General features: G+C 37.6%; 1 protein-coding gene and 1 long non-coding RNA gene across 4 annotated transcripts in view; one reads left to right on the top strand and one right to left on the bottom strand.

Moving 5' to 3' along the window:
• The window catches only part of LOC310723784, a 222,307-nt gene that overhangs the window by 126,322 nt on the left and 68,240 nt on the right, over positions 1-27,745 (bottom strand). The gene's annotated exons all lie outside the window — the stretch shown is intronic.
• znf385b (zinc finger protein 385B) overlaps positions 1-27,745 on the top strand; it is a 264,689-nt gene that overhangs the window by 184,656 nt on the left and 52,288 nt on the right. For all 3 annotated transcript variants that reach the window (XR_014532739.1, XM_083537057.1, XM_083537058.1), the window contains one exon: positions 8,390-8,500. Coding sequence is in view for 2 of the 3 variants with exons in the window: in XM_083537057.1 (XP_083393183.1) it covers positions 8,390-8,500 (111 nt within the window). In the remaining variant the exon portion in view is untranslated. The remainder of the gene's footprint in view (positions 1-8,389; positions 8,501-27,745) is intronic.

The raw sequence follows: 27,745 nt of genomic DNA, 5'->3' as shown, positions 1-27,745 counted from the left end.
ACACTACAAAATGTCTTCCCAGAGGAGTGGAGCTTATTTATTTTAACACATATGAATCTTATGGTCAGATGTCCACAAAAGTTTGTCTTTATAGTACAAATGTTTTGACATGCTGTAAAAAATATTCCATAAAACTGAATTGACTATGAAAAGCTACTAGCCATTGTAGAAACTTATTTTATGTGTTAGCAGTGCTAGTCTCGTAGCTACAGTGAACAAATAAAAACCTAAAAACTTTTTTTGACTGACAGGAACTTACCCAGTTATTTTTTAAGCCTTTCCTTACAGCTGTTACCTACCGTGGTACCGTTTGTTCTAAAAATCTGTCACCTTTAATTGAACCTTTTTTTTTTTATCCATATGGCGACTTTAACACCCCAAAAAGTGTGAAAACAGATTTAGATTCATTGTTGACGCTGTTGGAGTTCATTTTCATACGGGTTTCATATGAGTTTCAGTTTTCATGTCAGTTTGTAAAAACGTTTGTAAAACTCAGCTTGTAGATATCGTACAAATGATTATGTTTACTGACTAAAATAATCACTTAGACTTGGTAACAGCTTAGAGCTGACGGCTGTGTTCACAATTCCTCAGTGAAGATCAGGCTTTAAACAATAAGAACCGGATTCTCAGTTTACACTAATCAATTCAACCAGATTGCATTACTGACCTCGGCAGGCCACTAGAGTCACTTACTCTTTTACCTACACACACACACACACACACACACACACACACACACACACACACACACACACACACACACACACACAAAATCCTTTATTGAATGTCTGTCTCCAAACAAAGCACATGGCTCAGTGCCTCAAGGCTTTGTTTGTTCTGTCTTTATTAAAGTCACAGGGAATGTAGTATACAATATTAAAGATGTCTGTGACACCAAACACAAGCGAGTGTCCTACTGAACATCTATGAAAAGTAAAAGTTAAAAAGAAAAACACCTCTAACCCTAAGCTTAAATCCTACACACTAGCCCTAAACTCCAACTGCTAGGATGCAACCCATAAATTTGAACCCTAACAGCCCTGACTCTAAACTCTAAGCCTAAATTCCAACTCTAATGCCAACCTCTACAACCAGCCCCCAAAACTACTTCCCAAAACTTCCCTAAATCCTAATTATTAGCCCTAAACCCCAACTAGACCCTAAGATTGACCCTAGCTAGCTAACCCTAAAATTGAGCCCGAAACCTCAACCCTCATCCCAGTCCTAACTCTAAACTCTAACCCTTACCCTAAATTCAAACCCCTAAACCCCAACCATAAACCCCAGCCATATCTTTAATCCATAACCCTAAACTCAAGACCTTATCCCCAGCCCTAGCTTTAATAACCCCAACTTTAACCCCCAAACCCCAGCGCTAAACCTGAAAACTAAATCCCAAGTTCTACTTCCAACCACAAACTCTAACACTGTACCCGAAGCTTAATCATGAATGCCAACCCTGACCCCTAACCCTAACTCTAAACTTCAACTTTAAACCCGAGCCCTAACCCTAACTCTAAACTTTAATTCTCAACTCTAACTCTAATCCTAAACCCAAACTACAATCATAAACTTTAAACACCAATACCAATCCATAGCCCAAGGTTCAGGTTTCTGAGTTTTTCTTCTCAGTACATTTGAACAGAGTGCTTATTTGAAGCTAATTTGAATTAGCATAGATTTATTCTCAGATAGAATCCGTCTGGCCATTCCTTTCTGACATCCTCTCTTTCTCATCAATAAACTGCTTCTGGCTACTAAACTGACATTCACTGGATTCCCCTCCCCCACCAAATTGGTATAAACTCTAGAGACAGTTATCTACTCACACTAGCAACCATTCCACAGATTTTGCGTTTGATCTTGAATTTACCTGAAGCTCTTATGCACATTTGGCTGATTGGAAAATCGCCTGAATAAGCAGGTGTTCCTTTATTATTGACCGATGAGTGTATTTATGTATATGTGTGTATATATTACAAATCAGCAGTCTAAAGTTACTAGCTTACTTAGTTAAATATGCAACAGCATAAAGTTTAAACAGTGCAACTTAATCACCATATACACACATTAATCATTTACAATCAGCTCATATTACACACTCTGTGTCTTCTCCTGTCTCTCACAGGGTTTCTCATCACCATCAATGGACAAAACACAACCACATAAATCTTGCACTTAACATAATTAGTTCAGTATTAATGTAATGCGTGTCATTTCCATAAGCAATAAACACACTTGTGTGTAAATGTGACAAGAGTCCGGCTCTGTCCCAATTTACTGGACAGTAAATAAAGTTTGGTCAGTAGTGTTCATTAATTTTCAATAGAGTTTTAGTAGAGTAAAGTTTGTGGACACCTGACCATACGATTTTGCGCTATTTTAAACATCTCATTCCACAATTACCGTATTTTCCGGACTATAAGCCGCTACTGTTTTCCCAAGTTTTGAACCCCGCAGCTTAAACAACGAAGCGGCTTATTTATGGATTTTTTCTGGGTTTTTCCCGGTTTCACAAACTTCAAGCCAAAAAACTGAACCCCAATTAGACCAATGAAATTTCCGAACGAAAACGAAAAACGCACCTCACCTGTGTTCTGAGCTGCACGGCATCGGGAGAAGAAAAGTTTTTTTTTCCAAACGCACGACGATGCCAAAAGATAAACTCCGAAGAGAAATAGTTGTGAAAGCAAGGAGGAAGACAGTGTACAATGATTTACTTGGTAGGCTACTGTTTAGATACAAGCCGTTGTAGCGCGTTGAGTCTGGGTGAAGGGAGAGCTCGCTAACTCCAGTTGCAACAGAAATCATATAAGCACAGACAGGTTTCCAAAACTCGTGCTTTTTTATTTTTCTTGGCAACAGCGTTACGGGTTAGTCAAAGAAACTTAGAAATAAGCATCTGAAAATAATAAGGACATATTCCTCGGTCTTGCACACATGCAGTAATAGCGAAAAAATGCGGCAGCAGGCTATTCCCAAAATGCCGCTCTGCTCTTAAAGGAGCCACAAAATATTTGCCCCGTTACACTGTGTAACAGACACTGTATTTCGTTAAAGCCTGTGTAAAGTTCATTAGTTTCAGTGTTTGTCAAATTTAGTGGGTGCGGCTTATATATGGGTGCGCTTTATAGTTCGGAAATTACGGTAGTCCCTATTTGCTGATATAATAACCTCCGCTCTCCTGGAAAGAAGTTCTACTACATTTGGTAGTGTGCTTGTGGAGATGTGTGCTGTTTCAGCTAAAAGGGTTTTACTAAAGTCAGCTACTGATGTGGATATACAATTGTGTGCCTCTAACTTTGTAGTAACATGTCAAATATCTTCAATAAGCATACACAGTACAAATACAAGCATATTTTTGTTTTAATATACTAATAAAATGAGGTTCTACAGAGTAATGGTTGCAAAAATCAAAACAAGAGATGAAATATTAAACTAGAAACACAATATGTTTGATATGGTTGCTTGACTTATCTCGTATTTCCAAATTTTGATACATGATATGATCATCATATGATCATTATACTGATTTTTATTATTTTTTTTAATGAATTTGTGCTTGAATTGGAAAGCTTGTTTTACTGGCAGATCATTGTGTTCATTTTACACAATTAGTTCTGGAAAAACAAATGATCTGTAAATAGAACATGAAGAAATTCGTCAAAAGTATCCAGATCTAGATGAAAAAAATCTTATACGCTATTTAATAGGATGCTGTTTCATCTGGTCGGTAAAGGCGCCATACAAATAACTTAAATTAAAATCGGATGTCATACTTTGACACTATAATTTTTTTGCGTGGTGCTTTAGACAGGTGAGAAAACATCAGTGACACTCTGATGTGAATCAATCAACTGATCCGAGTCGAAATACCTGAACACAGGACGTGAACTACTCGATATTAATACATATATAGTGATGGTCCTTTTCTTTAACTGCAACAAAATCGGTTATTTAATCTAACGTATGTCCAGATGTTTCACTTTAGTTTCTGTGAAAAATCCTCTCTTAGCATTAGCAAGCTTTACACACTCTCTGTATCTGGATAGCTCATTTCTCCAAACATTTAGCTGAAACACTTTGCCATGCATGTAAAGGTGTTTTTTACTAGTTTGAAGTTTCTTTCTTGTTCTCTCAGTTCATCCCAAAGCAGTTCAATAGGATTTAGGTGCTGTGGCTGGGCAGACTATTTCATAAATCGATAACACTCGACTGTTTGCTCTTTAAATAATGTTTACAGAGCTTGGATTTACGCTTCGGCTCATTGTCTTGTTCTGTGGTGAAGTGGGGTCCACATTTTAGATGGAATTGGTGTGGTATGTATTGCGGTGTTGCTTTTCCTTTCCCCCGGAATAAGTCTCCAACCTTCATTACTTCCAAACAACCCCAAACCATTAAGCGTTCACATGTTCGGCTGTGGGGGTGAAGCAGTCTGCTCTCTTCTCTTCTTATCTCCGTCTATATAGTGATGTATAAGTTTGAAGAGAGGTGTATGGGTCTGAAGAGAGGTGTATGGGTCTGAAGAGGGATATATGGGTCTGAAGAGAGGTGTATGGGTCTGAAGAGGGATATATGGGTTTGAAGAGTGATATATGGGTTTGAAGAGTGATATATGGGTCTAAAGAGTGATATATGGGTCTGAAGAGTGATATATGGGTCTGAAAAGTGATATATGGGTCTGAAGAGTGATATGTGGGTTTGAAGAGTGATTTATGGTTGTGAAAAGTGATGCATGAGCTTACAGAGTGATGTATGAGTTTATAGAGAGGTGTATGAGTGTGAAGAGAAGTGTATGGTTCTGAAGAGAGGTGTTTGAGTTTAAAGAGAGATGTATGAGTGTGAAGTGAGGTGTATGAGTTTAAAGAGTGATGTATGAATTTATAGAGAGGTGTATGAGTGTGAAGAGAAGTGTATGGTTCTGAAGAGAGGTGTTTGAGTTTAAAGAGTGATGTATGAATTTATAGAGAGGTGTATGAGCTTAAAGAGAGGTGTATGGGTTTGAAGAGGGGTGTATGGGTTTGAAGAGGGGTGTATGGGTTTCAAGAGGGGTGTATGGGTCTGAAGAGAGGTGTATGAGTTTAAGAGTGATGTATGAATTGATAGAGAGGTGTATGAGTCTGAAGAGTGATGTATGAATCTAATGAGAGATGTGTGGGTCCTGTTTGGACCAGATGATTATCAGAGTGTGTTTTGTGTTTCCTTTGCTCTGATGCAGGCACAAAGCTGGTAAGATAGTGGATAAAAAATTTCGAATGAAAAGCACTGATATGAGTTGTTTGGAAGGTAAGGAGCTCTGAACGGATTCGGTTCAGATCATCCCCTATTTACAGCTATTCAGAGTTAATTAGGAGAGATAGAGATCGGCTCTGTGTGTGTGTGTGCGTGTGTGTGCGTGTGCGTGTGCGTGTGTGGGTGGTTGTGTGTGTGTGTGAGAGAGAGAGAGAGGAGAAGAGACCGAGATGCCCCACTTACATTATCCAGCCCTCTCTCTCTCTCTCTCTCTCTCTCTCTCTCTCTCTCTCTCTCTCTCTCTCTCTCTCTCTCTCTCTCTCTTTCACATTCTTTCTCTGTATGTCTCTTTCTCTTCCTCTTTTCTTCATCAGTCACACTACAGCAGCCATTTCTCTTTTCGCTCCAGGTATGTCCCCTCATCATCTCTTCATACCGTTTCCCTGCTTCTCTTTCACTGAACTTTTCCTGTTTGTTTGAGGTGTTACACACACATTTTACTCACACTAATCTCCGGAAGTGATGGCCCTGAGGCTGAAACGTGATCACAGTGAGGGCTCTCTGAGCGAGGAAAACTAACAGAAGCTATTTGAATTGCGTGCTGTTTGGATTACAGGCAGGTTTAGTCTCGCTCAGTGTGGACGATGCGGCACTTCACTTTCCGAGGAACGTTAGAATAAACCTGTACGTGAACTGTGTCTGTATGTTAGATTTTCTGTAATTTTACTTATATATAAGAATAAATAGAGAATGTTATAAATTTATAACTATAGTCTCAAGTTCAAAGTTTAGGGATCGTGTGTGTGTGTGTGTGTGTGTGTGTGTGTGTGTGTGTGTGTGTGATTTTATTTCTCTCTCGATCTATCTGACTGTATTTTCTTTCTCTCCTCTTTTTGACTGTCTGTCTGTCTGTCTGTCTGTCTGTCTGTCTGTCTGTCTGTCTGTCTGTCTGTCTGTCTGTCTGTCTGTCTGTCTGTCTGTCTGTCTGTCTGTCTGTCTGTCTCTATCTGTCTGTCTTACCCTTTGGCTCTTGCTATCTCTCTATATGTCTTTCTCTCCCTCTATGTCTTTCTCTCTATATCTCCCTTTATTTCTCTTCACTTTTCTCCCACAATTCTTTCTTTGTCCCTTCTTGCATTTTTCAGTTTTCTTTTTATTTTTGGTTTCCATTCCATCCATTTCTCATATTGTCTCTTCTATATCGCTTTTTCTCTTGTGTATCTTCAAACTCTCTTTCTTCTCGTTTTATTTCACTTTCTCTCATTTTTCAGTTTTTCTGGTGTGTCTCTATTGCCAAAGCGAGCGTAAACGGAGGTTAGCGAAAAACAAAACAGGTGAAAATAAATCAAAACAATAAAAAAATTATAATACAAATTTAATACTAACAAATAAAAAATAAAACAACATAAGTGATGTACATAAATCATAGACAATTAAAATGTGTTCTATACAGAATCATTGAAGAAAGAGAGATAAATTAGAACAATTAAAGAATAAAAGTGCCTTTTTCTTTGTACTTTTCTTTGTCTCCTCTCTCTCTCTCTCTCTCTCTCTCCTCTCTCTCTCTCTCTCTCTCTCTCTCTCTCTCTCTCTCTCTCTCTCTCTCCATCATAATTCTCTCTTTGTATCTTCCTGTCCTTTTTTTCAGTTTCAAATTCACCTTTTCTCGTATGTTTTCTTTCTATTTTCTGTCTCTATCTCTTCTCATTCTATCTATTCTTCCTCTTGGTGTCTCGCTCTGTCTCTACTTTTCCTTTATGCCACCTTTCTTTCTTTCCTTGCTCTCTCATACTCTTTTCAGTATTTTTTTACACACACACACACACACACACACACACACACACACACACACACACACACACACACACACACACACACACACACACACACACTTCATTTGAATTGTATGCAAAAGAATAAACCCGTAACTCAGATAGAAGGTGGAAATGTTCGTTGCGGGTCTGAACTGTTGTCAGTGTTCACACTAAGTTCAGCTGGAGTTCAGGCGAGTGTATGCAAGAGCTTTAGCCGAACACAGAAACATGTACAAAGAATGCAACGTGGAATAACGTTTGTGAGAAAATAATCTCTGTGGGTAAACTTGAGGAATGATGGCACGATTTACGAGGGGAAAAAAAGAAGAAGAATCATCAGGAGATGAATCCTGGAAAAAAAATCAGATGGTGCACAGACCTGAGAAAGTGTTCAGAAAAACTCATTCTCCTGCTCTCCTTCCACGTAGTACCATCAAAACAAGTGGAAGAACTAATGGAAACATCTAATACACTATATGGACAATCTCAACCCCACGCCTTCTCATACTACATCAATACATAACAAAACCTAGTGGAACATCTTCCCAGAAGAATGGAGTTTATTATAACAGCATATTCAATTTAATTCATTTTCATTTGTGTAGCATGTATAGCATTGTAGATCTTCCTTATTCATTCTACCTCTGGATGGAGTTCTCTTTAATTGGAGACCTTCAATTTGCAGCAAGGGATGGTTCCACATAAACAGCCTAAAGATCCATGACGTTTTTGAGCAACTCAAGAACTTGGGTTTTATCAGAAAGTTTGCGAGTTTAGCTCTGTTTACAGGAAAGTACTTTCCTGATGTACGGAGGATGATGTCTTTTGGAACATTGACTTATGAAGTTCGGTGCTCCCTGTGACGGTGCGTGCAGCTTTGTGCTGCCATCTGTTGGTGTGTTACAAAACACACTCGAAAACCTCCAAACATTTTATCCCTATCACTGCACACCTTAACAATGAGGATGGGTTCCCTTTTGAGTCTGGTTCCTCTTAAGGTTTTTTCTTCATGCTGTCTCAGGGTTTTTTTTTTTCATGCCACCGTCGTTGAATTGAATTAAATCAAATATGATCAGGTTTCCACAACTTTTTAATTAACTGCCTGGCTATTCCTCCATTTCTTTAGTTTTCTCTCATTCATTTCTGATTCTTCATTCCCTCCCTCTTTCCACTTTGGCTTTTTGTATTCTCTTGCATCTGTTTTCTCCAACTCATCCTCCATGTCACCTCCCTCTCTATGTCTCTTCTCTCTCTCTCCAACTCTTTCTTTCTCTCTTACTTCCTGGTTTATCTTTTTTTTTTCTACATGAGTGTAATCTATCCCCCTCTATGTCTCCTAGATGGATCCCGTCCAGAAAGCCGTAATCAACCACACGTTTGGGGTCTCCATCCCTCCGAAGAAGAAGCAAGTGATCTCGTGCAACATCTGCCAGCTCCGGTTTAACTCAGACGTGAGTGCTTTATGTCAGACTCTTGTTGCGCAGACTTGTATGTGGAAACGTGATGCGCATCACGTCTTTTGTTGGGTGTGTTGTGCATCTGTGTTCTGTCGAAGTTTCATTTCACTGCAAGTGTTATGCAGCCGGACATAAATTGGAGCTCACCCTCAAGTTCTTGTCTGTGGTCAGTTCCAATACTCGATTCTGATTGGCTGGAAACCTGCTGAAAACAGGCTGTTGGGGCCAATTTCATCACTTTTTATATGAATGCACTGCTTTATAAACATCTGTAACCATAGTAACATTCAGGGCCGTTTCTAGCCTTTCTGGCACTGTATGCGAGATTCCTATTGTCACCTCCCTCCATGGCTCCACCCTCCCACCACAATGCTCCACCCCCAAACCATACAAATCATTCACAACCTTCTATGAAAAAAGTTAAGCACATTTAATAATCATTGCATTGCAAAAATTGCATGAATTCAAGTATGTATACATATACTGTATATTAAACTTTAGCAGAAGAACAGGTAAATAATTTAAATGAGCAAGGAAGGCGGGAAGGTAGGGGCGCCACGCTCAATGTTTGTACCCTAGGCACTTGTTTGCCTATGCCTAGAATTGGTGCGGGTAACATTTTCCTCACTATTGATTAGTTAAATACATGACTTTTTTACCCCAAGTCTTCCTAAGGTCACAATTTTACACAGAATTCAAAAAACAACTCTGATATTACAAAAATGTAAAATCTTTCTTTCTTTTTTTTTCTTTTTTTTTCTTTTTTTACTATGCATGTACGTCTCTCGAAAGCCAATTTTGATATTGTCCAAAGAAGAAGCAAGTAACGTTCTATTAATTTGTGGGTATTAATTGTCCAGCTACTTATATACATAAAATATATGAACATATGGTTGGTATGTGCTTTTTTTTAACATTCCACATTTAGTCTCCGTTTGCTGTTATAATACCTTCTTTCTTCTGGGAAGATGTTCTGCTTGATTTCGGAGTGTGGAGATTTTTGCTAATTCAGGGTGTTAGTAAAGTCAGGTACTGATGTAGGTGAGGTGACGAGTGTTCAACAGGGTTGAGGTCAGAGCACTATAGCAGGAGATCTTCCACTCCACCACACGTAAACAATTTCAGCTTCATAGCTCATAGACTCAACACGTCTTATGGAATTGGTAGCCAGTTGGTTGAGATGTTGGACTTCTGAGGTTTTTAGGTAAAAAATCCCAGCATCACGTGTAAATTGGATAGTTGTAAGTCACTCTGGTTGAGGGCATCAGCCAAAATTCCTTTCTTTCGGCTGCTCCTATTAGGGGTCACCACAGCGGATCATCCATCCCTATACCATGTCCTCTACATCTACCTCTTTCAAACCAACTACTTGCATGTCTTCCCTCACCACATCCATAAACCTCCTCCTTGGTCTTCCTGTCCATAAATGAGTTAATTGTACACTTTGTACGAGCTGTACTTGTTTAAATATGTTACTTGCTGACACTGTATTAGAGAGCAAGACTGTGTTTATTTATATAGATTTATTTAAATGAAGAAAGGAGAAAGCCTACATTTATCTCACGACCGATCAAGTTGCAAGTGAGGAGAGCAGGCAGGAAAAACAACCCTGGACAGATCAGTGGAGAAAAATGAGACTGTTAGAAGAGATGCTGTATTAAATGTAGTTGACTGCCAACATTGCAACATAACTAAAAATAAAACCTTGGCTCACATTTTAAATGTGACTACACACACACACACACACACATAATATCGAGTCTTACAAGCAGGTCCTCTTTTCCTCTACAGCGAAAGCAAACAACATCCTTATCACCAGCGTTACATCTTTGTTCAGCTGATATTAGTTTTATTAATAAATCTGCCTAAAATGTATTATTAATAATAATAATTCATATAATTTATTTATGAATGTGCCCTTTGAACCTGACTATAATATTGTTATGTGCTTTTTGAACATCCCATTCCACATTTAGTCCATAGATGTTCCACTAGATTTTGGAGTGTGCTTGTGGAGATTTGTGCTCATTCAGCTAAAGGGCATTAGTAAAGTCAGGTACTGATGTAGGTGAGGTGAGCAGACCTGAGGTGCAGTCAACGTTCCAGTATATCCCAATGATGATCAATAGGGTTGAGATCAGAGCTCTATAAGACCATTCAAATCTTCCACTCCAAACCAAAGCAACCATATTTTCATGGAGCCCACAAAGGCATTAGTAAGGTCATGTGTTGGCATGAAGTCAGCGTTCCAAATCATCCCAAAGGTGTTCAGTAGGATGAAGTCAGAGATCTATAGCAGGCCACTCAAGATTTCACTCCAAACCATATAAAGCATATCTTCATGGAGTTGTGTACAGGGGAACAGGTTTGGGTTTTCTAGTTCAAGTGAGGGAAAACTTTCATGCTACTGCATCCAAAGACATCCAACTTTGTGGTAACACTTTGGGAAAGATCCAAATATGCCTGGAAAAGTCAGGTGTCCCAATACTATTTTCCATATAGTGTATTTGGTCAGAAGGTGTGGATTATTTTGTACAACAGCATGGTAGTTTTGGCTGTAGCATAAATTCTAGGTTAATAAAATAAAACAAAAAAACATCTTTATCTCTTTATCTACTACATAGTTTCTATAGTAAGATTTATTTGACAGAGATTCCCTGAGCCTAATAAAATACATACATAAACTTGTACAATAAAAAAAATAACATTTTACATTTACAAAAAAAAGAAAAATTTCATTGCTAGTTTTTTCTTTTTTTTTATTCAAAAACAAAACATTTCCCAAATGTATAGATGGGCTCTTGTGTGCCAGCGATTTGTAACAGTCACAGAGCTTTACAGATTTTTCCAGCATGGGAAAGTGTACAGGATAGAGAAGTATACGCTTTATAATACTCAATAAAATGACGATTTGCCTTGCTTTTGAGGCGTGGAGAGAGAGAAAGAAAGAATTTATTCAGGCTATAACGAAAGTGAGAAAAGGAATTTGTCTCCCAGGCGTTACACAACATTAAATCTAAGCCGTAAACCATTCAAATGCATGCCGTGTCATTTATTAATAAGGGACATATTGTAATCGTTGGCAAATCATTGAGGTATACAATAAGCGAAACAACGGAGCATGCATGTTAATGGAAACGCCATGCGGTTATAGAAAAATAATGCACTTCAGGGTGGTAATTGTCTAGAATAACACAGTTATTTTACTTTAATGAACTGATGAAGTGTGTTAGATTGGATCTTAAGAATTTGAGGAAATCTTAACAGGATAATGTGCTGTGTATAATTTACTAAAGCAATGCCACTCGTACCCTTGGCTTTTTCATCCTTTTGTATTAGTCCTCTCTCTCTCTCTCTCTCTCTCTCTCTCTCTCTCTCTCTCTCTCTCTCTCTCTCTCCCTCTCTCTCTCTCTCTCTCTCTCTCTCTCTCTCTCTTTCTCTCTCTCTCTCTCTCTCTCTATTTTAAATTATTTCCAGTTTTTAAGTGCTTTATTGGCACGATTGCTTACATGCTGGATTGCCAATGCTTCAATAAAAAAAGAATAGAAGAATAAATAATAGGATAAAATAATAAAAAATACAATGTGCAAGGTGCTAATGTTGGACGAAGAATTCAAGAATTTATAGTCATCCGTACAGGAGACTGTTACACCATACGATTAATTTCATACTCTGTGAATCCTCCAAGCAGCCTGACGTAAATAAAAAAGATTTATAGTTTAAATACAAGAAACAGAAAACTTTTAAGGATAAAAGTATGAGCATAATGACTGTAACCCTTTGACCTTTCTACTTCTGTAAAAGAAATAACAAAAATACATACATTTATGGCATTTGGCACATTCTTTTGTCCAGGGAGCCATTATGCATAATATTCATTTATGCAACTGAGCAGTTGAGCATTGAGGGCCTTCATTAAGGGCCCAAGAGCAGCAGCTTAGTGGTGCAGGGATTTAAAGACCTTTCGATCAGAAATCTAACATCTAACTATCGAGCTGACAGCTACCAATTTTTGTTACATTACAGCATTTGTTTCTTTCTCGATTTTCCGTATTCACCTGTATTATAACTCTACAGTATAGTCAATTCCATCAGTATAGTAAAAATGTTCTTGTCAAACATCACTCGTCATTTTTATGTTGTTCTATAAATAAATCATTGAGATACTTAGCTTCAGCCGAACACATCCATAGCCATCTTAATTATTTTAATATCGACGCTTTGAAAGCTATATAAATAGACAGCCATTATCTCAGCTCCATAAACACATTTGCAGCTGTCAGATCTCAGTAGTTTGGACGAAGCAGTGCATTTACTGTGTATTAACTCACCAGTTGTGTAATTGGAAGTAATAATAGACCCACAGATGTGTCTTTGTTATTATTCTATAGCCTTCACTTAACGCATACAACGTGTTTATTTGTGCTGTGAAGCCTAAATAAATTTGAACAGAGACAGATCTGTGAGATCTACCTTTTCTTTTTTTAAGATCTGGCAACATGCTCGTAAAGCTTTACAATATGATTAAGAAATCAGAAATAGTTTATATCATTGATGATCTGGTATCGATACATCGTTGGTTGAAATTATGTCCAGCACCACAATTACTTAGTGCATGTTTTATGCGGAATTTTGAAAATGGATATTCATACTATTTTTGGGTTGTTCAAGAAGAATACAAACTGTGAGTCTAAATAGAGGATTTTAATACCAATATATTTAATGAGTTTATTGACAGATGACACAAACAGCAATTTCTTTGCATTTAACGAAAAAATAAGAACTTTCACGATCACGATGGAATGTTATGTTGAATGTTACCATTCTGTCGGTTGGTGGGTGAATCTAATAAATAATTAGGCTGCGTTAGTAGCTAAGGGAAATAAACCATTATATATTATTAAATACAGATTATAATATGAGTAAAACAGAGGGTGAGTACCATAGTGAGTGCACCCCTCACATTTCAGCAACCATTTTAATATATTTTCTAAAGAGACAATACTATAGAAATAAAACTGGAATATATTTTAGAGTAGTCAATGTTTCCCCACGATCCCTCTACTTAACCAACGATTCACGTTACGAATGACTGTTCGTACCATGAATTTGTTTGTAAGTTGTTACTGTGTTCGTATTGACAACGCATATCTAATAATAATATAAGAGCTATGAATACTATCAAAGAAACAATAAAATATACTAAAACAAATCGGGAATTATCGAAATACTGTATACAATTTTTTGTATTAAGTAATAAAAAAAAAATTCACGCCCGAGTCCAGTGCACATCGTGTAGACTCGTTACGGTCGATGACTAGGTCGTGGAGGATCTCCTCCATTTTGAGTTCTTTCGACTCCGAACAAATTTTACTTTGATCACAGGTTTGTTCGTATCCGCAAAATTTTGTAAAGTGAATGTTTGTAAAGTTAGGAGTGTCTGTCTGGTGTTTCTAGTTTTTATAGTATATTTTAGCATAAATCCATGTAACACGTGTAAAGAGTTGCTTCAAAAAGGAAGAAACGACAGACAGGTGACAGATTATTACCAAAAAATAATTGGCTTCATTTGACCACTGTCACGTTTTAACTGTTCAGTTTAACACACACACGTTTTGCTCTGTTCTCGAGGTTTTCGTCTCTCTAACCCTTTTATCCTCTCTGCTGCTTACTGAAACAGAGAACTCTCAACAATAGAAATTAGGTACAGGTGTTTGAACGTTACCACTCACTTCCTCCGGCTCCTCCCTTCATTCATGAGCCAGTGCTCGACCACAGCCCCGATGCCACAACATCAATTAAATTTTGTTACAGTTAACTGTACTGCATTTATCTCAGCACAGCAAAAAAATAAAATTCTTACCCTAGCAACTTTGCCACAAAGCAGTCAGATGTTGTTTGTTTTCAATGCAAGCTGGTGATCTACAGTGACAGGAGCAGCTTTTAGCGATGTAAGAAACGTTGAGTGGAGTGTAAGTTTAAGCAAAGATATGCAGATAGGGTTGCAGCCCCAACCACCCCCACTGTGAGACATTTTTTATAAATTTAAGTTCCTTCTATCGGCTCCTTCATTCCCATGAAACTAAACTCATTATCCAGCTTCAAATCCAGAAGTGTTGAACGATTAAAAATATATATTTATTTTGGATACAAATACTTTTAATGTGTTAAATAGGTATTTATTCTGATAATAGTAGTCCTAGTAGAGTTGTGGTTGAACATGTAGTTTGGTACATGTTCTATGGATAACATTTGTGTGGTTCCAGTGAAACCATGGCAACAGGAGTTCAGCTAAAGATAGGAGTGCCTTCTAGTCACCAGCGAAGAGCAATTTGAATTCAATTCGGTTTTTTTGTACAGCACTCTTAACAAAATTGCCCGAAAGCAGCTTTGCAAAAAAAAAAAAAAAAAAAAAAAAAAACGTTCCCCTCAAATAGAAAGAGGATGAAATCTTGATTGGGCCCAGACACAAAAATGAAAGCCAGACCTCTTCTAGGTTGCAGGGGATAATGAGAGGGTCAGTGGATACACTCTTTAGAACAGCAGTCTCCAACATTCTTTTGCAACACAGACAATGTCTTCGTACAAGCCAATTTACTATGGGGGGGGGGGGGGGGGGGGTTGGGGTGACACGCATAACTAAACACAATAATGTGCGTATTGTATTACAATTATACATATTATATGATCAAATGAATAATTGAATTATTACATATATAATGAAAGTGTAACTCTACTCACCATAGAACCAGTAAAGGCTTTATTTATTGATGCATAAAAAACAACTGCGACTGAACCAAGTGCATGGAAATTTGCATAGGAGGAAGTGGTTATCAATATGTGAAAGTGAATAAAATGTAAATTAAATAAAAGTTTTTTCTGTCCAGCTCGGTACCAAATAGTTGACGTGGTTGGGAACCCCTGCTTTAGAATATATAGAGGTGTAGACAAACAATACATGATACTGTAAAAGTTCTGGGATGAGGACAAGACAGTCTTCATGATTCCAACTAGCAAGTATTCAGTGAAAATTATCTACACAATGAATTAGATTGTTACTGGCAAATGTAGGAAATTTAGGGACAACCATGTGCCTGGATTTGTTTTAATACACTACTTAAGGCACAAAGCAATTCTCTGAACAATTTCCATTTAAAGTTGCGCAGTTTCACCCAACTGAATAATTGAATCCTCAACCTGAAGCAGTGATCGCAGATGTTAGATGTTATCCTTATGAAATATGGCAGGTTGTAAACAGATGCCAAAACCCGGGATGCTGGTTTGTGGGATATCATACTGCACACTCAGGGTGTGTTTAGTTTTATTTCAGAACAGATCTATAGCCATCGAGTTCTGTTGTGGTGGTTGTTGTGGTGTGGCTCTCTGTGGGTGGGGGATGAGTAATTTCTTACTGTACAGCAATGTTGTTGGCTTTGATTGAGCCATTTATTTTAAGACAAATGGTGCTGGGTGACATAATGCCCAGCCTGATGGGGGAATCCTGCAGCGAGTTGTAATGGAGTAGCGGGAAAACAGACGGGAAACATGATCGTGGCGTCTGTTTTGTCTCATTTTGCATCTTTTTAATCCATGTTGTGAAATGCAAAAGCCAGAGATTTGGAACGGCTCTGCACGTGCGAGGAGAGCAGAAATGACTCGGTTGTTCCTACTCATTAAACTTAATTAATTGATTGTTATCGACGCTGGAACTGAATTTTCCCCAGCACATGCTCTGAATTGCAACAAGTTGTGCTGCTGACGTTGTTGGCTTACAACATACAAAATGAATACAAATTCACCTCAGAAATACTCACAAAATGCACTCATGTTTACTAATTTACAAAATGTGTCCATAAATGGCTTACCGCCCAGATACTCAGCACATTAGTTATATTATATATTATTATATAATATAACTAATATATTATATTATATTATATACTCAAAATAGTCTAAAATGCAGTAATTTTTCATTAGACATACACAAAAAAACACAAAACTCTGCAATACACTTGTTTACTTGAAAAATACACACAAAATACTTTAATACACTTGTTGACCTCAGAAATAAACACAAAACACACTTCAGAACACTTGTTTACCTCAGACATGCAAACAAAACACTAACCCTCACACACTTAGTGCTCCCTGAATAGTGTGTATGTATATTAATTATAAGTTAGTGAACAGGGGTGTTTTGATGTTTATGTGATCAGTGTAATGTGGACTGTTTTGTATGTATTTATGTCTACGGATGAGGTAATTTGAGGAAAAGTCTTGTGTGTGTATATCTATTGTATATTTATCTTCATGTGTTAGGACAACCAGTGTATTAAAAAGTGTTTTGTGTATATTTGTGAGTTAAACAATATACTGTGTACAATGTTAACTAGTGTAAATTGTATGTATGCCTGTAGTAAATTAGTGTACCAGACATTATTTCCATGCACGTACAAGACAAACCATTTAATCAGAATTTTGTATTTATCTTGGAGGAAAAGTTTGATTAACAGCAGCTCCTGCATTCTTTTCTTATTTCTCTCGGGTTTGGTCTGCGTTTACTAATGAAAAACAGGACGTAGCTTCGCAACTCTGTGTTAACCCAAAACAGATATTCCTTCAACAGCTTTTGAGATGATTTGAAACAGCATCTGTGGAGTTCATGTAGGTCGAGAGCAAGTATCAAAGGGTGCGGTGCAGAATGAAGAGGCCTTTGATGCTAATTCTGGCTGTGCTTGTTCATATGCTGTGATCACACTCACTCTCTCTATCAGTCTGTCTCTGTCTCTGTCAGACCTGTAGGATATTATTAACCTCCCGTTATAAGAGGATGCAATGCTCTTGTTAGCATAACAGAACCGATCAGGCCATTCTCTATTTTGGAACGCTCTATTTACGATTGGTAAAACCAGCTGGTATGTTTTAACAAGAACATTCTCTACTGGATTAGCATCCAAGCAACAAGTCCAAAAAATAAAACTGAAATTAAATTCAAGCTTTCTCCTTTAGCAAATTACCAATGAATGAGCCAATGAATGAGCGGTACTAAAAAGTGTCTAAAAAGTACTTTTGCACCAAACTACATATGCACAGATCTCTCTGAGATACAACAATTTATTGCAGACATACACACACAACGACACACACTATAGTCCTAAATGCATGAGTTTATCTAACAAAAAAAGCAATCCAATTTACCAGTTTACGTTACACATACACAAAAAACAATCCAGTTCACTACTTTACCTCATACATACACACAAAACAATCAAGTTTACTAATTTACCACTCACACACACACACACACACACACCCACACCCACACACACACACACACACACACACACACACACACACACACACACACACACACACACACAAAAACAATCCAGTTCACTACTTTACCTCATACATACACACAAAACAATCAAGTTTACTAATTTACCACTCACACACACACACACACACACACACACACCCACACACACACACACACACACACACACACAAAACAATCCAGTTTACTACTTTACCTCCATACATACACAAAAAACAATCCAATTCACTACCTTACCTCATGTATACACACACAAACAATCCAGTTAACTAATTTACCTCATACATACACGCAAAACAATCCAATTCACTACTTTACCTCATACACACACACACACACACACACACACACACACACACACACACACACACACACACACACACACACACACACAAAAACAATCCAGTTCACTACTTTACCTCATACATACACACAAAAACAATCCAGTTCACTACTTAACTTCTGATCTTTTTTTGTTTTGCATATGCATTTACATGCAAGTTCAAGAAATAAATGTGTTTTGTGTGAATATTTGAGTTAGTGTTTTGTTTTGTGTGAATATTTGAGTTAGGTAAATAACTTGAGAAGTAGACATGAAGTAGACTATTGAATTTCATTGCAAAAATGTGTGTGTGTGTCTGATGTAGCTTAATGTATTAAAGTTTTTGTGTGTATATCTGATGTAAACTAATGTATTGGAGAAGCTTTTGTTTAAGTGTATAGTGTATAGAGTGTTTTGATTTCATGTCTAAGGTAAACTAGTCTATTGGAGACTGTTTTGTTTGTGTATCTAAAGCTAAGTAGTGTATTGGAGACTGTTTTGTATGTATATCTGAAGTGAATTAGTGTATTGGACAGTGTTTTCATTGTATATCTGAGGTAAACAAGTGCATTGGAGAATGTTTTGTTTGTATGTCTGAGGTGAACTAGTGTAATTAAGAGTGTTTTGTTTCTATATCTGGGGTAAAATAGTGTATTGGAAAGTGTATTCTAGTGTATTTAAATATTTTATCAGTGTATCTGTGGTTAACTTTTGTCGAGAAAGGATTCTTGTAAATGTAAATAATTTACATTAATGGCATTTGGCAGTTGCCCTTGAAAGTCAGTCTGGACAAGTTATCCAATTACTTATTGCTAATTTCCGTTTTGCAGCATTATTTTTTTGCACAATATTTAGAATCTTTAACCATGATGGACCTGGTAATATATTGTTTCTTACAATCATTGCACTTTGGCACATTCCATTAATTAGTGTGACTTACAATTAGTAATAGTGGCAGCTGATCAGCAGTGGCAGCTTGTTGATGCTGGGATTTAAACTTACAACTTTCTGATCAGAAGTATAACATATTTGCCCACTTTCTTGAAACATTGATAAATATTCTTCAAACTGTGCCATATTTTTCAGGATCTCATCCCAGCATGATTTCTGTGATTTCTGATACTGCTTGCCTCAAGGTTATCTATTGAAATTGACAAAATAGAGCTAGTGTTCATCCTGTAGCTGAGTCACGATCAGAAGGCAGTTTGTTGAACATTTATAGTAATATTGTACGCTAGGTCTGATGTGAGGTGGTCTATTTATTCTCTTTTACAAGCTATATTTACAGATGCATTATTGAAACAAATCAGGTTCTGACAAGAGCATGATGACTTAATCACACAGTTTAAATTATGCTAAATGGCCGGCTGGAAATTTTCGTTATTTGTTAGCTAAAGGGTAGAACTAAAAAAGCAAACTCCATACCCTATACATGTCTTAACTGATTGATTGTTTTTGAGTAAAAAAAAAGCATATTAAAAGATTTTCTTTAAAACCGTTAAGATAGAATGCTGTTTGTTGTCGCTGTTGGCTTTCTTTCACTTAAACTACATTGGACGTACAGTGGGTGAAATAATTATTTGATCCCCTGTTGATTTAGTACATTTACCCACCTTACAAAGAATTAAACAGTCTGGAATTTTTATGATAGGTTTATTTTCTCAGAGAGAGAGACAGAATATTTAAAAAATCTATAAAAAACAACTTTAAAGAAAGGTTATATATTAATTTGTATTTGATCGAGTGAAAAAGGTTCCCTGGTGGTCTAGTGGTTAGGATGCGGCACTCTCACCGCTGCGGCCCGGGTTTGATCCCCGGTCAGTGCACTCTTAGTGCCGGCCCCAAGCCTGGATAAATGGGGAGGGTTGCGTTAGGAAGGGCATCCAGCGTAAAAACGTGCCAAATCAAACATGCGGATCATGAATACGGATGCTCCGCTGTGGCAAACCCTAATGGAAGAAGCCGAAAGGAAGAAAGAATTCGATCGAGTGAAATAAGTATTTGATCCCATACCAACTAGCAAGAATTCTGACTCCCACACACCCATATTAATCCTGTCTTTTTAAGTAAGTTCTCCTAATATCAACTCGTGATATGTATAAGATATGTCACAGAATCAACCTCTTTCATTCAAACCTCTCTACCACCATGGGCAAGACCAAAGAGCTGTCAAAGGACATCATGGACAAGATTGTAGACCTGCACAAGGCTGGAATGGGCGACAAGACAATCAGCAAGCTGGGACCACAGTCACCAAGAAAACCATTGGTAAAACATCAAGGTCCTTCTGCTCTAGAATGCACATGAACAGAATGTGATGTGGTGATATGAAACCAAAATTAAGCTCTTGGGCATCAACTCGACTCACTGTGTATGGAGGCAGGGAAATGCTATGACCCTAAGAACATTATCCTGTCAAACATCGAGGAGAAAACATTCTGTTTTGGGGCTGTTTCTCTACTAAGGGTACACAAAGGCTTCTCCACATGAATAGGGCCATGCACTATAGAATCTTGGATGAGAACCTCCTAGTCTCAGTCAGAACACTGAAGATGGGTCGTGGACGGGTCTTCCAGCACGACAATGACCCAAAGCATATGGCCAAGTCAACAATCTGATGGTCTTTGTAGCCCATTTCAGACTTTTGCAGGTCTACAATCCTGTCTCTGACAGCTCTTTGGTCTTGCCCATGGTGGTGGAGAGGCTTGAATGGAAGAGGCTGATTTTTTGACAAGTGTCTTTTATACACATAATGAGTTGAAATTAGGATTCCGTTCAAAGGGACAGGACTTATTTGGGTCTGTGGGAGTCAGGATTTTTGCTGGTTGGTACGGTATGGATTTTTTTTTTTTATATTATGTCTCTCCATAAAATTTCTAGACTGTTAATTTCTTTGTTTTCCCCACTGTATTTAGCTTGCGATCTGATTGCAATCTGGTTGGCCAATGGCTAGTAAACATAAACAAGTGTTTGGTCTCTCTCAGGGTATGTCGGTTGTTATTAGCCTCATGTCAAAAGAGGAAGTGTTACTTTGGTTAGCATGTCAGAACGGATCAGGCACGGGGCTTAACTCTGGCACACTCAATTTCAGTTCACCTTTATCCTTTTAAGATGCTATGATGCATTTTTCTGTTGTGTTTTCCAAACATTGTTTAAAAAACTTTACAATTTGTTAAACGCCAAAAAAAATACGAATTTTGCTCATCTAGCACTTTATATTACATCAATACAGGTGAGGGACAAAGAGACACCGGAAAAGGAACCATTATTGCATTTTAATGAAGCATCAAGCTTCTTTTCTTTTCCCCCTCACATGGCTGGTTTGTGTCAGGCTCTTGCCTAGCCATGAAGATTAGCTAATGCTCACAGAAACCGACTGCCTTCGTCTCTCTGGCTTCATTAAAGCTGCAGCACTTCATACTTCTGTTCCTGTGAGAGGTGAAAAAAGTCTCTCTGTGAAGAAATGTAATCCTATTCTTTAAAGCTTGTTGAGCCTACACTTTGTCATACTATCCTTATAGCCTTAGGTGTGAACAAGAAAAAACAGGAGGCAAGTGGAGGTCTTTCCGTTCTACCAGTAATAAAGTTGCACACTTAGTGTCAGAGTCTTTTGCTCGAATAATAGCATAGTGTGCAGCTGGGAAATGAAGACTTGCTTGAAACTGGAAAGCAGATATTCTAAAACATGGTATCTGATACCGTGGATCCTAATATTAGCCTGGAAACATCTGTAAAATGATGTTACTCTGGTTTCCTTATTCTCTGCTTAAAGTAAGATGATAAGAGTTGGTTGTAAAAGTGATCCTTTTACTGTTAATTCAGCTTTAAGGTCTAATCTTTCGGCCTCACAATCTGCCATTACACCTCATTCTCATTATTCCAGGCTTAACAACCAGGGATCAGGTTTGTTTGCTGAGCAAACAATTACATAATGTAGTGTAGATAAATAATTGCTAGTAGAAACATTAAAATGTTTATCCTGGTTAGCATTGTGGTGGATCAATTCCGATCCTGAGAGATCAACTCTAACGATGCATAAATCCCGTATAACAACTAACCATTATTTTTATAATTTCAGCCACTGGAAAATGCTAACACGATATCTGATAGCATGATAATGATAGTTTAAACTTTAAATTGACTGTTACACTGAAAATAATAACCATCCAAATATAAGAAATACAAGCATGATTTAAGAAGATACAGACTAGAAACAAGTCAAATTAGATAATTACACTTGGTAAGATTTCTTGAAATAAGAAAACATATCTAGGCTTTAGAAAAGACCAAAATTTCATAAAATAAGCATTAGAACACTTATTGCAAACAGATGAATTACTCTAATTAACCTAAAACTAGCTTGTTAATTCGTTTTTTAAACAGTTTGCTTTTCTTAAATTGTGTGAAAAGATCTTAAAACTGAAGCCACAAACCAAGGGAATTCCTTTTAATTTAAAAATTGTCATAATCATTTATTCTGTCTTCAGACAAATCATTTAAACAAGAAACAAGATTACTATTAAAATCAAGATCATGTATGAGTATTTTTAACAATTATTTATTCAAATGTAATCTTGTAACACGCAGTACTTATGCAAAGTGATGCAAAAACAAAGCAAATTCCTCACTTGGTGCTTCTCAAAATACGTAAACTTTTTGCAACACTGATAGACCAGTAGAAGCATGGAGATTGGTAGTGGAAGCCAGGCTGAGAGAAAAGGTTGTGTTGAGGATCATGTTGAGGATGAGCACCACAGACACCTTATTTGCTTTGAGAATGTTAAAAGAGAAGTATAAAGAAGGTCAGAAGGAGTTGCATTGTGTGTTTGTGGATTTAGAGAAAGTGTGTGACAGGGTGGAGAGAGGATTTGTGGTATTGTATGAGGAAGTCAGGTGTGTCAGATAAGTACGTGAGGGTGGTGCAGGACATGTATGAGGACAGTGTGACAGCAGTGAAGTGTGCAGTAGGAAAAACAGACTGGTTCAAGGTGGAGGTTGGACTGCATTAAGGATCGGCTCTGAGCCCTTTCCTGTTTGCAGTGGTGATGGACAGTTTGACGGACGAGGTCAGACAGGAGTCTCCATGGACTATGATGTTTGCGGATGATATTGTGATCTGTGGTGGGAGTAGGGAGCAGGTTGAGAAGATCCTGGAGAGGTGGAGGTACGTGCTGGAGAGAAAAGGGAATGAAAGTCAGTAGGAGTAAGACGGAGTACATGTGTGTGAATGAGAGGGAGGGCAGTGGAGTGGTGCAGGGAGAAGAGGTGGAGAAGGTGGAGGAGTTCAGGTACCTGGGGTGAACAGTGCAAAGTAATGGAGAGTGTGTTAGAGAAGTGAAGAAAAGAGTGCAGGCAGGGTGGAGTGGGTGGAGAAAAGTGACAGGAGTGATTTGTGATAGAAGAGTATCTGTAAGAGTGAAAGAGAATGTTTATAGGACTGTGGTGAGACCTGCGATGTTGTATGATTTGGAGACAGTGGCATTGAGTAAAAGACAGGAGGTGGAGCTGGAGGTAGCAGAGCTGAAGATGTTGAGGTTTCGTTGGGAGTGACGACGATGGACAGGAATAGAAATGAGTTTATTAGAGGGACAGTGCATGTAGGACGTTTTGGAGACAAGGTGAGGAAGGAGCGATTGAGATGGTTTGGACATGTGCAGAGGAGGGACATGAGGTATATTGGTAGGAGAATGCTGAGGATGGAGCCACCAGGATGGAGGAAAAAAGGAAGACCAAGGAGGAGGTTCATTAAGAAGGAAGAAATACATGCAGGTAGTTGGTTTGAAAGAGGCAGATATAGAGGACAGGGGGGTATGGAGACAAATGATCCGCTGTGACAAACCCTAATGGGAGCAGCCAAAAGAAGAAGAAGAAGAAGAAGACTAAACACTGAAAAATATTCAACATGAGTAAAACTAAAATTTAACTATAAACAACCAAAGCCATAGGCACTTTGTATAAAATAATTACTGGATAATGTTTGGAAAGTGTGTGGTGACTTAATACTGCAGACTCTTATAATTTGTTATTAGGCTGTAAATAAATGTGCTGGTTTTTACATAAAACAAGCCTTTGGAATCAATAATACTAATGAACAAATCCTAAGTGTGATTATTGAGCTCTTTTTTTTTTTTTTTTTTTTTTACTAGGCAACCTTAAAACCAGTTATTACAGCTAAAATAAAGTCTTAAAATATACAAGGCCTCAAATGATGTTTCTGATAGTAATTAAGCTCAATTTTGAGGCACAATAACGAACGTTAAGCTTTATTAACTAAGTAACAAAAATAAAAATAAAAAATAATCTTAAAACAATCTTAATAATCATACACAATCTGCTCTTGCATAGTGTTCTATTATTAAAGTAGGATCAGTAAGATTTTCATGGCTTGAAATAAGATTGTAAGTCTTGACTAAATGAGAAGTTTTTGCAGTGTATACAGCGGATAATCCGTGACTAGATGTACGTTACACGATTTTAATGCACAATGCTGAGGCAAAAAATCACCTGATGTGCAGTGGAGGATTATCTAAACAGATTTTAATCACCATTAGCTGAAATCTGCAAGGCAAAAGTTCTTTTTTTCAACATCTACAAAGTAAATGCAAAGTAAATCAGTTCCTAAAAAGTTCCGAACTTCACTGTTGTGCTTTTGTGTGTTGCTTCAAAGGTAAAAATTACTAAAGCGAATATGAGACATTTGTTTTGTAAAAACCTCATGACTTCTGTGACCTGAAAGTGGTTTCCAGCAGCCCTAATTCAGTTCATCACGATAGATTTATTGCTACTTTTTGATTGTCTCACTGTTCAGATCGATGGATGTAAAAGCTCAATCACGGTCAGTGCTTACGTCCATTAAGCTGAGTTTAACCTTGTTTTCTGCGCTCGACGATGCCGTGCCGACTGTGTGGAATAAACTTTTTCCTGCCCAAACCCACAACACTGTTTGCTTACAGTAATAGGGCTTTTAACAACCTGGGTTTAAGATATGACTCATATTAAGATTAATATGTGCACTATTTTATGATTTCTACATTAAACACTCACGTTCCCATCCCATTTTCTCCTCTACATTCTGGTTTTCTGATCTTCCAAACTCAGCCAACAGGCTCATAATTTCTAAGTTTGATATTGATTTTATTTCATATTTTAGTCCCACCACCTCTTGGCTCTGCGTGCCTGGCTGTAAATTATAAATTCCTCCAGATGTAGCCTGAATGAGCTCATTTAATCTGTATTGTGAGATATAAATAAATAATTAATGCAACTTCAACCCACCCTGGCTAAAGGTGTCTATTTATGAGGCGACAGAATTTGTGAGGTCGTGGCTCCATTCCAGTGTTAGCTAAGTGACCATACAGCACTGTGATCTAAAACAGAGCCAGTATGGCCTTCAACCAGCACGTCTCATTAAAGCTTTAGTGTCTCTTACAAACACACCATATTTAAGACATGGTGTGAAGCCCAGGCTAGCCTGCGTTCCCCAATAAATGGCGAGGCTGCTTTCTAATTAATCTCACTGGCAGTGGTGCATGGAAACTGTCTTGATTGGAATGGCCCAGTTAAGGCTAACACTTTAGCAAGTGTAATCTCTTGTCCAAATATGGCAGAAGTCAATGTCTAACTTGGGAATTGACACCCGAAAACACAGACAATTAATGTAATTTAATGAACAAAGACAAGGACATGTGTCCTCACTGTGGAAAGAAATACATTTTGTATTTTTTTTTCCTCCTAATTGTTATTGAAGTTTTATAAGGTTATTATGATTACAGCTTACTTCTGACATGATGCCCTTCCTAACGCAACCCTCCTCATTTATCCCGGCTTGGGACCGGCACTAAGAGTGGCTGGGGTTGGTTCCCTTACCTACATCAGTACCTGACCTTATTTACACCCTTGTGGCTGAATTTGCACAAATTTCCACAAGCACACACCAAAATCTAGTGAAACATCTTCCCAGAAGAATGGAGTTTATTATAACAGCAAACGAGCACTAAATATGAAATGGATCTTCAAGAAGCACAAACAAATCTTATGAACAGGGGTGCACAATCTTTTGTCCATATAGTGTCTATAAGAAAGACTCCAAAACATTTTCGTAAGCCACTCTGGATAAGGACCGTTTGCCAAATGCCACAAATGTAAATGTTTTGACACACATTTGCACTCACACTGCAATCGTTATTCAGCCACCTCCTAATGTGCTTTGAGTCATCAGACCATTGGACACTGTATATATTTATACATTGCCCTCAGCACTTGATCCAATCCCTCAGGGTGCATGTTCATGCCAGGTGTGAACAGGGGCCAGGGTGGATGTCACACTTTGACCAAGTTGTTCTGTAGCTGCTAACTGTTTGTCTACACTTAGTCTGTGATATCGGTTGTCAAAAAATATTCGTGATGGTTCTGCTTGAAAGGAAGCCTTCAAAATATCTTAAAGTATTTTTATGTTTAGCCACTTAGAAACTTTAACATAAAGATAACTACACTATATTTATAAAAGTATTTGGACACCTGACGTTTCCAGGAATATATATTTTTTTTCCCAAAACTGTTACCACAAAGATGGGGGCAATTGTACAGGATGTCTTTGGATGGAGTGACATTACATTTTCTATTCACTTCAACTAGGAGTGAAAAAAACAAAAAACAAAAAGTGAGCTCCATAAAGATAATGTTTTTGTAGTGAGAGACCTTAAATAGCTGACTGCACCCCAGGTAGGGTTGCCAACTTCAGCAAAGGAAAATGAGGGAGAAACTTTTATTCTTTATAGGAAAACAAGGGACATTATAAGAGAACAAATATTTGTACTGCACCACCTTGTGTATGTTATTTGAGTGTTTGCAATTAAGTATGTGTATAAAAAGTCTTTTTTTTTTTTTTTTGGCTTGAATTAAATGCTAAATTGAATCTCCGGTATCAACAAATTTTTTCTTAACCTATTTAAGTACAATTTTATTCTAAAACTAATTCTAATGTCATATTAAAAGATCACACACCTTACACATAAATGACCAGCAAATTGTACCACCATAAAATTGTGACTGCAACACTGAAAAACTAAGTTTTTTTTTAATGCAAGCTGTCATTTTTATTTTAAACAACAGTAACTCATGTAATGTGCAATGAAAAGTACAAGATTTATATAAACACAGCAACTGAATATTGCTGTAGTATGTTACAGTAAATAGAGAAATGTAAACAGTGCTCGAATTGAGGAGGTGCTGGGGGAATCCGGGACCCCCATGACAAGAAAAATATAGACTTAGAGGGGTCCCCAAGATTATTTTAGTAAAAAATATATGAATTACACAACAACTGGGGACCTCCCATAAGACTTGACTCAATTCGAGCACCGAATATAAATGTTTTTTTGTTTCACATTTTTTGAACAATGAAAACCAAAGTGCAAAAGTTTCAAAAAGAAAGAAAAGAAAAAAGAAAAGATTTGCACTTTTTCTCACTTTGCTTCTTAGAGCCCACTCTTTTTTTCAATGAGAACTTCTTTTCAATTCTTGCAGTTTTTAAAAGTTCATAACATGGCGTGTTATCGTTCATGGTGATAAGCAGCTCTCT

This window comes from Silurus aristotelis, assembly GCF_946808225.1.
Source record: "Silurus aristotelis genome assembly, chromosome: 3".
NCBI classification, from domain to species: Eukaryota; Metazoa; Chordata; class Actinopteri; order Siluriformes; family Siluridae; genus Silurus; species Silurus aristotelis.
Note: the sequence above shows the minus strand (reverse complement) of the source record. Positions and strands in the feature narration are given on the sequence as shown.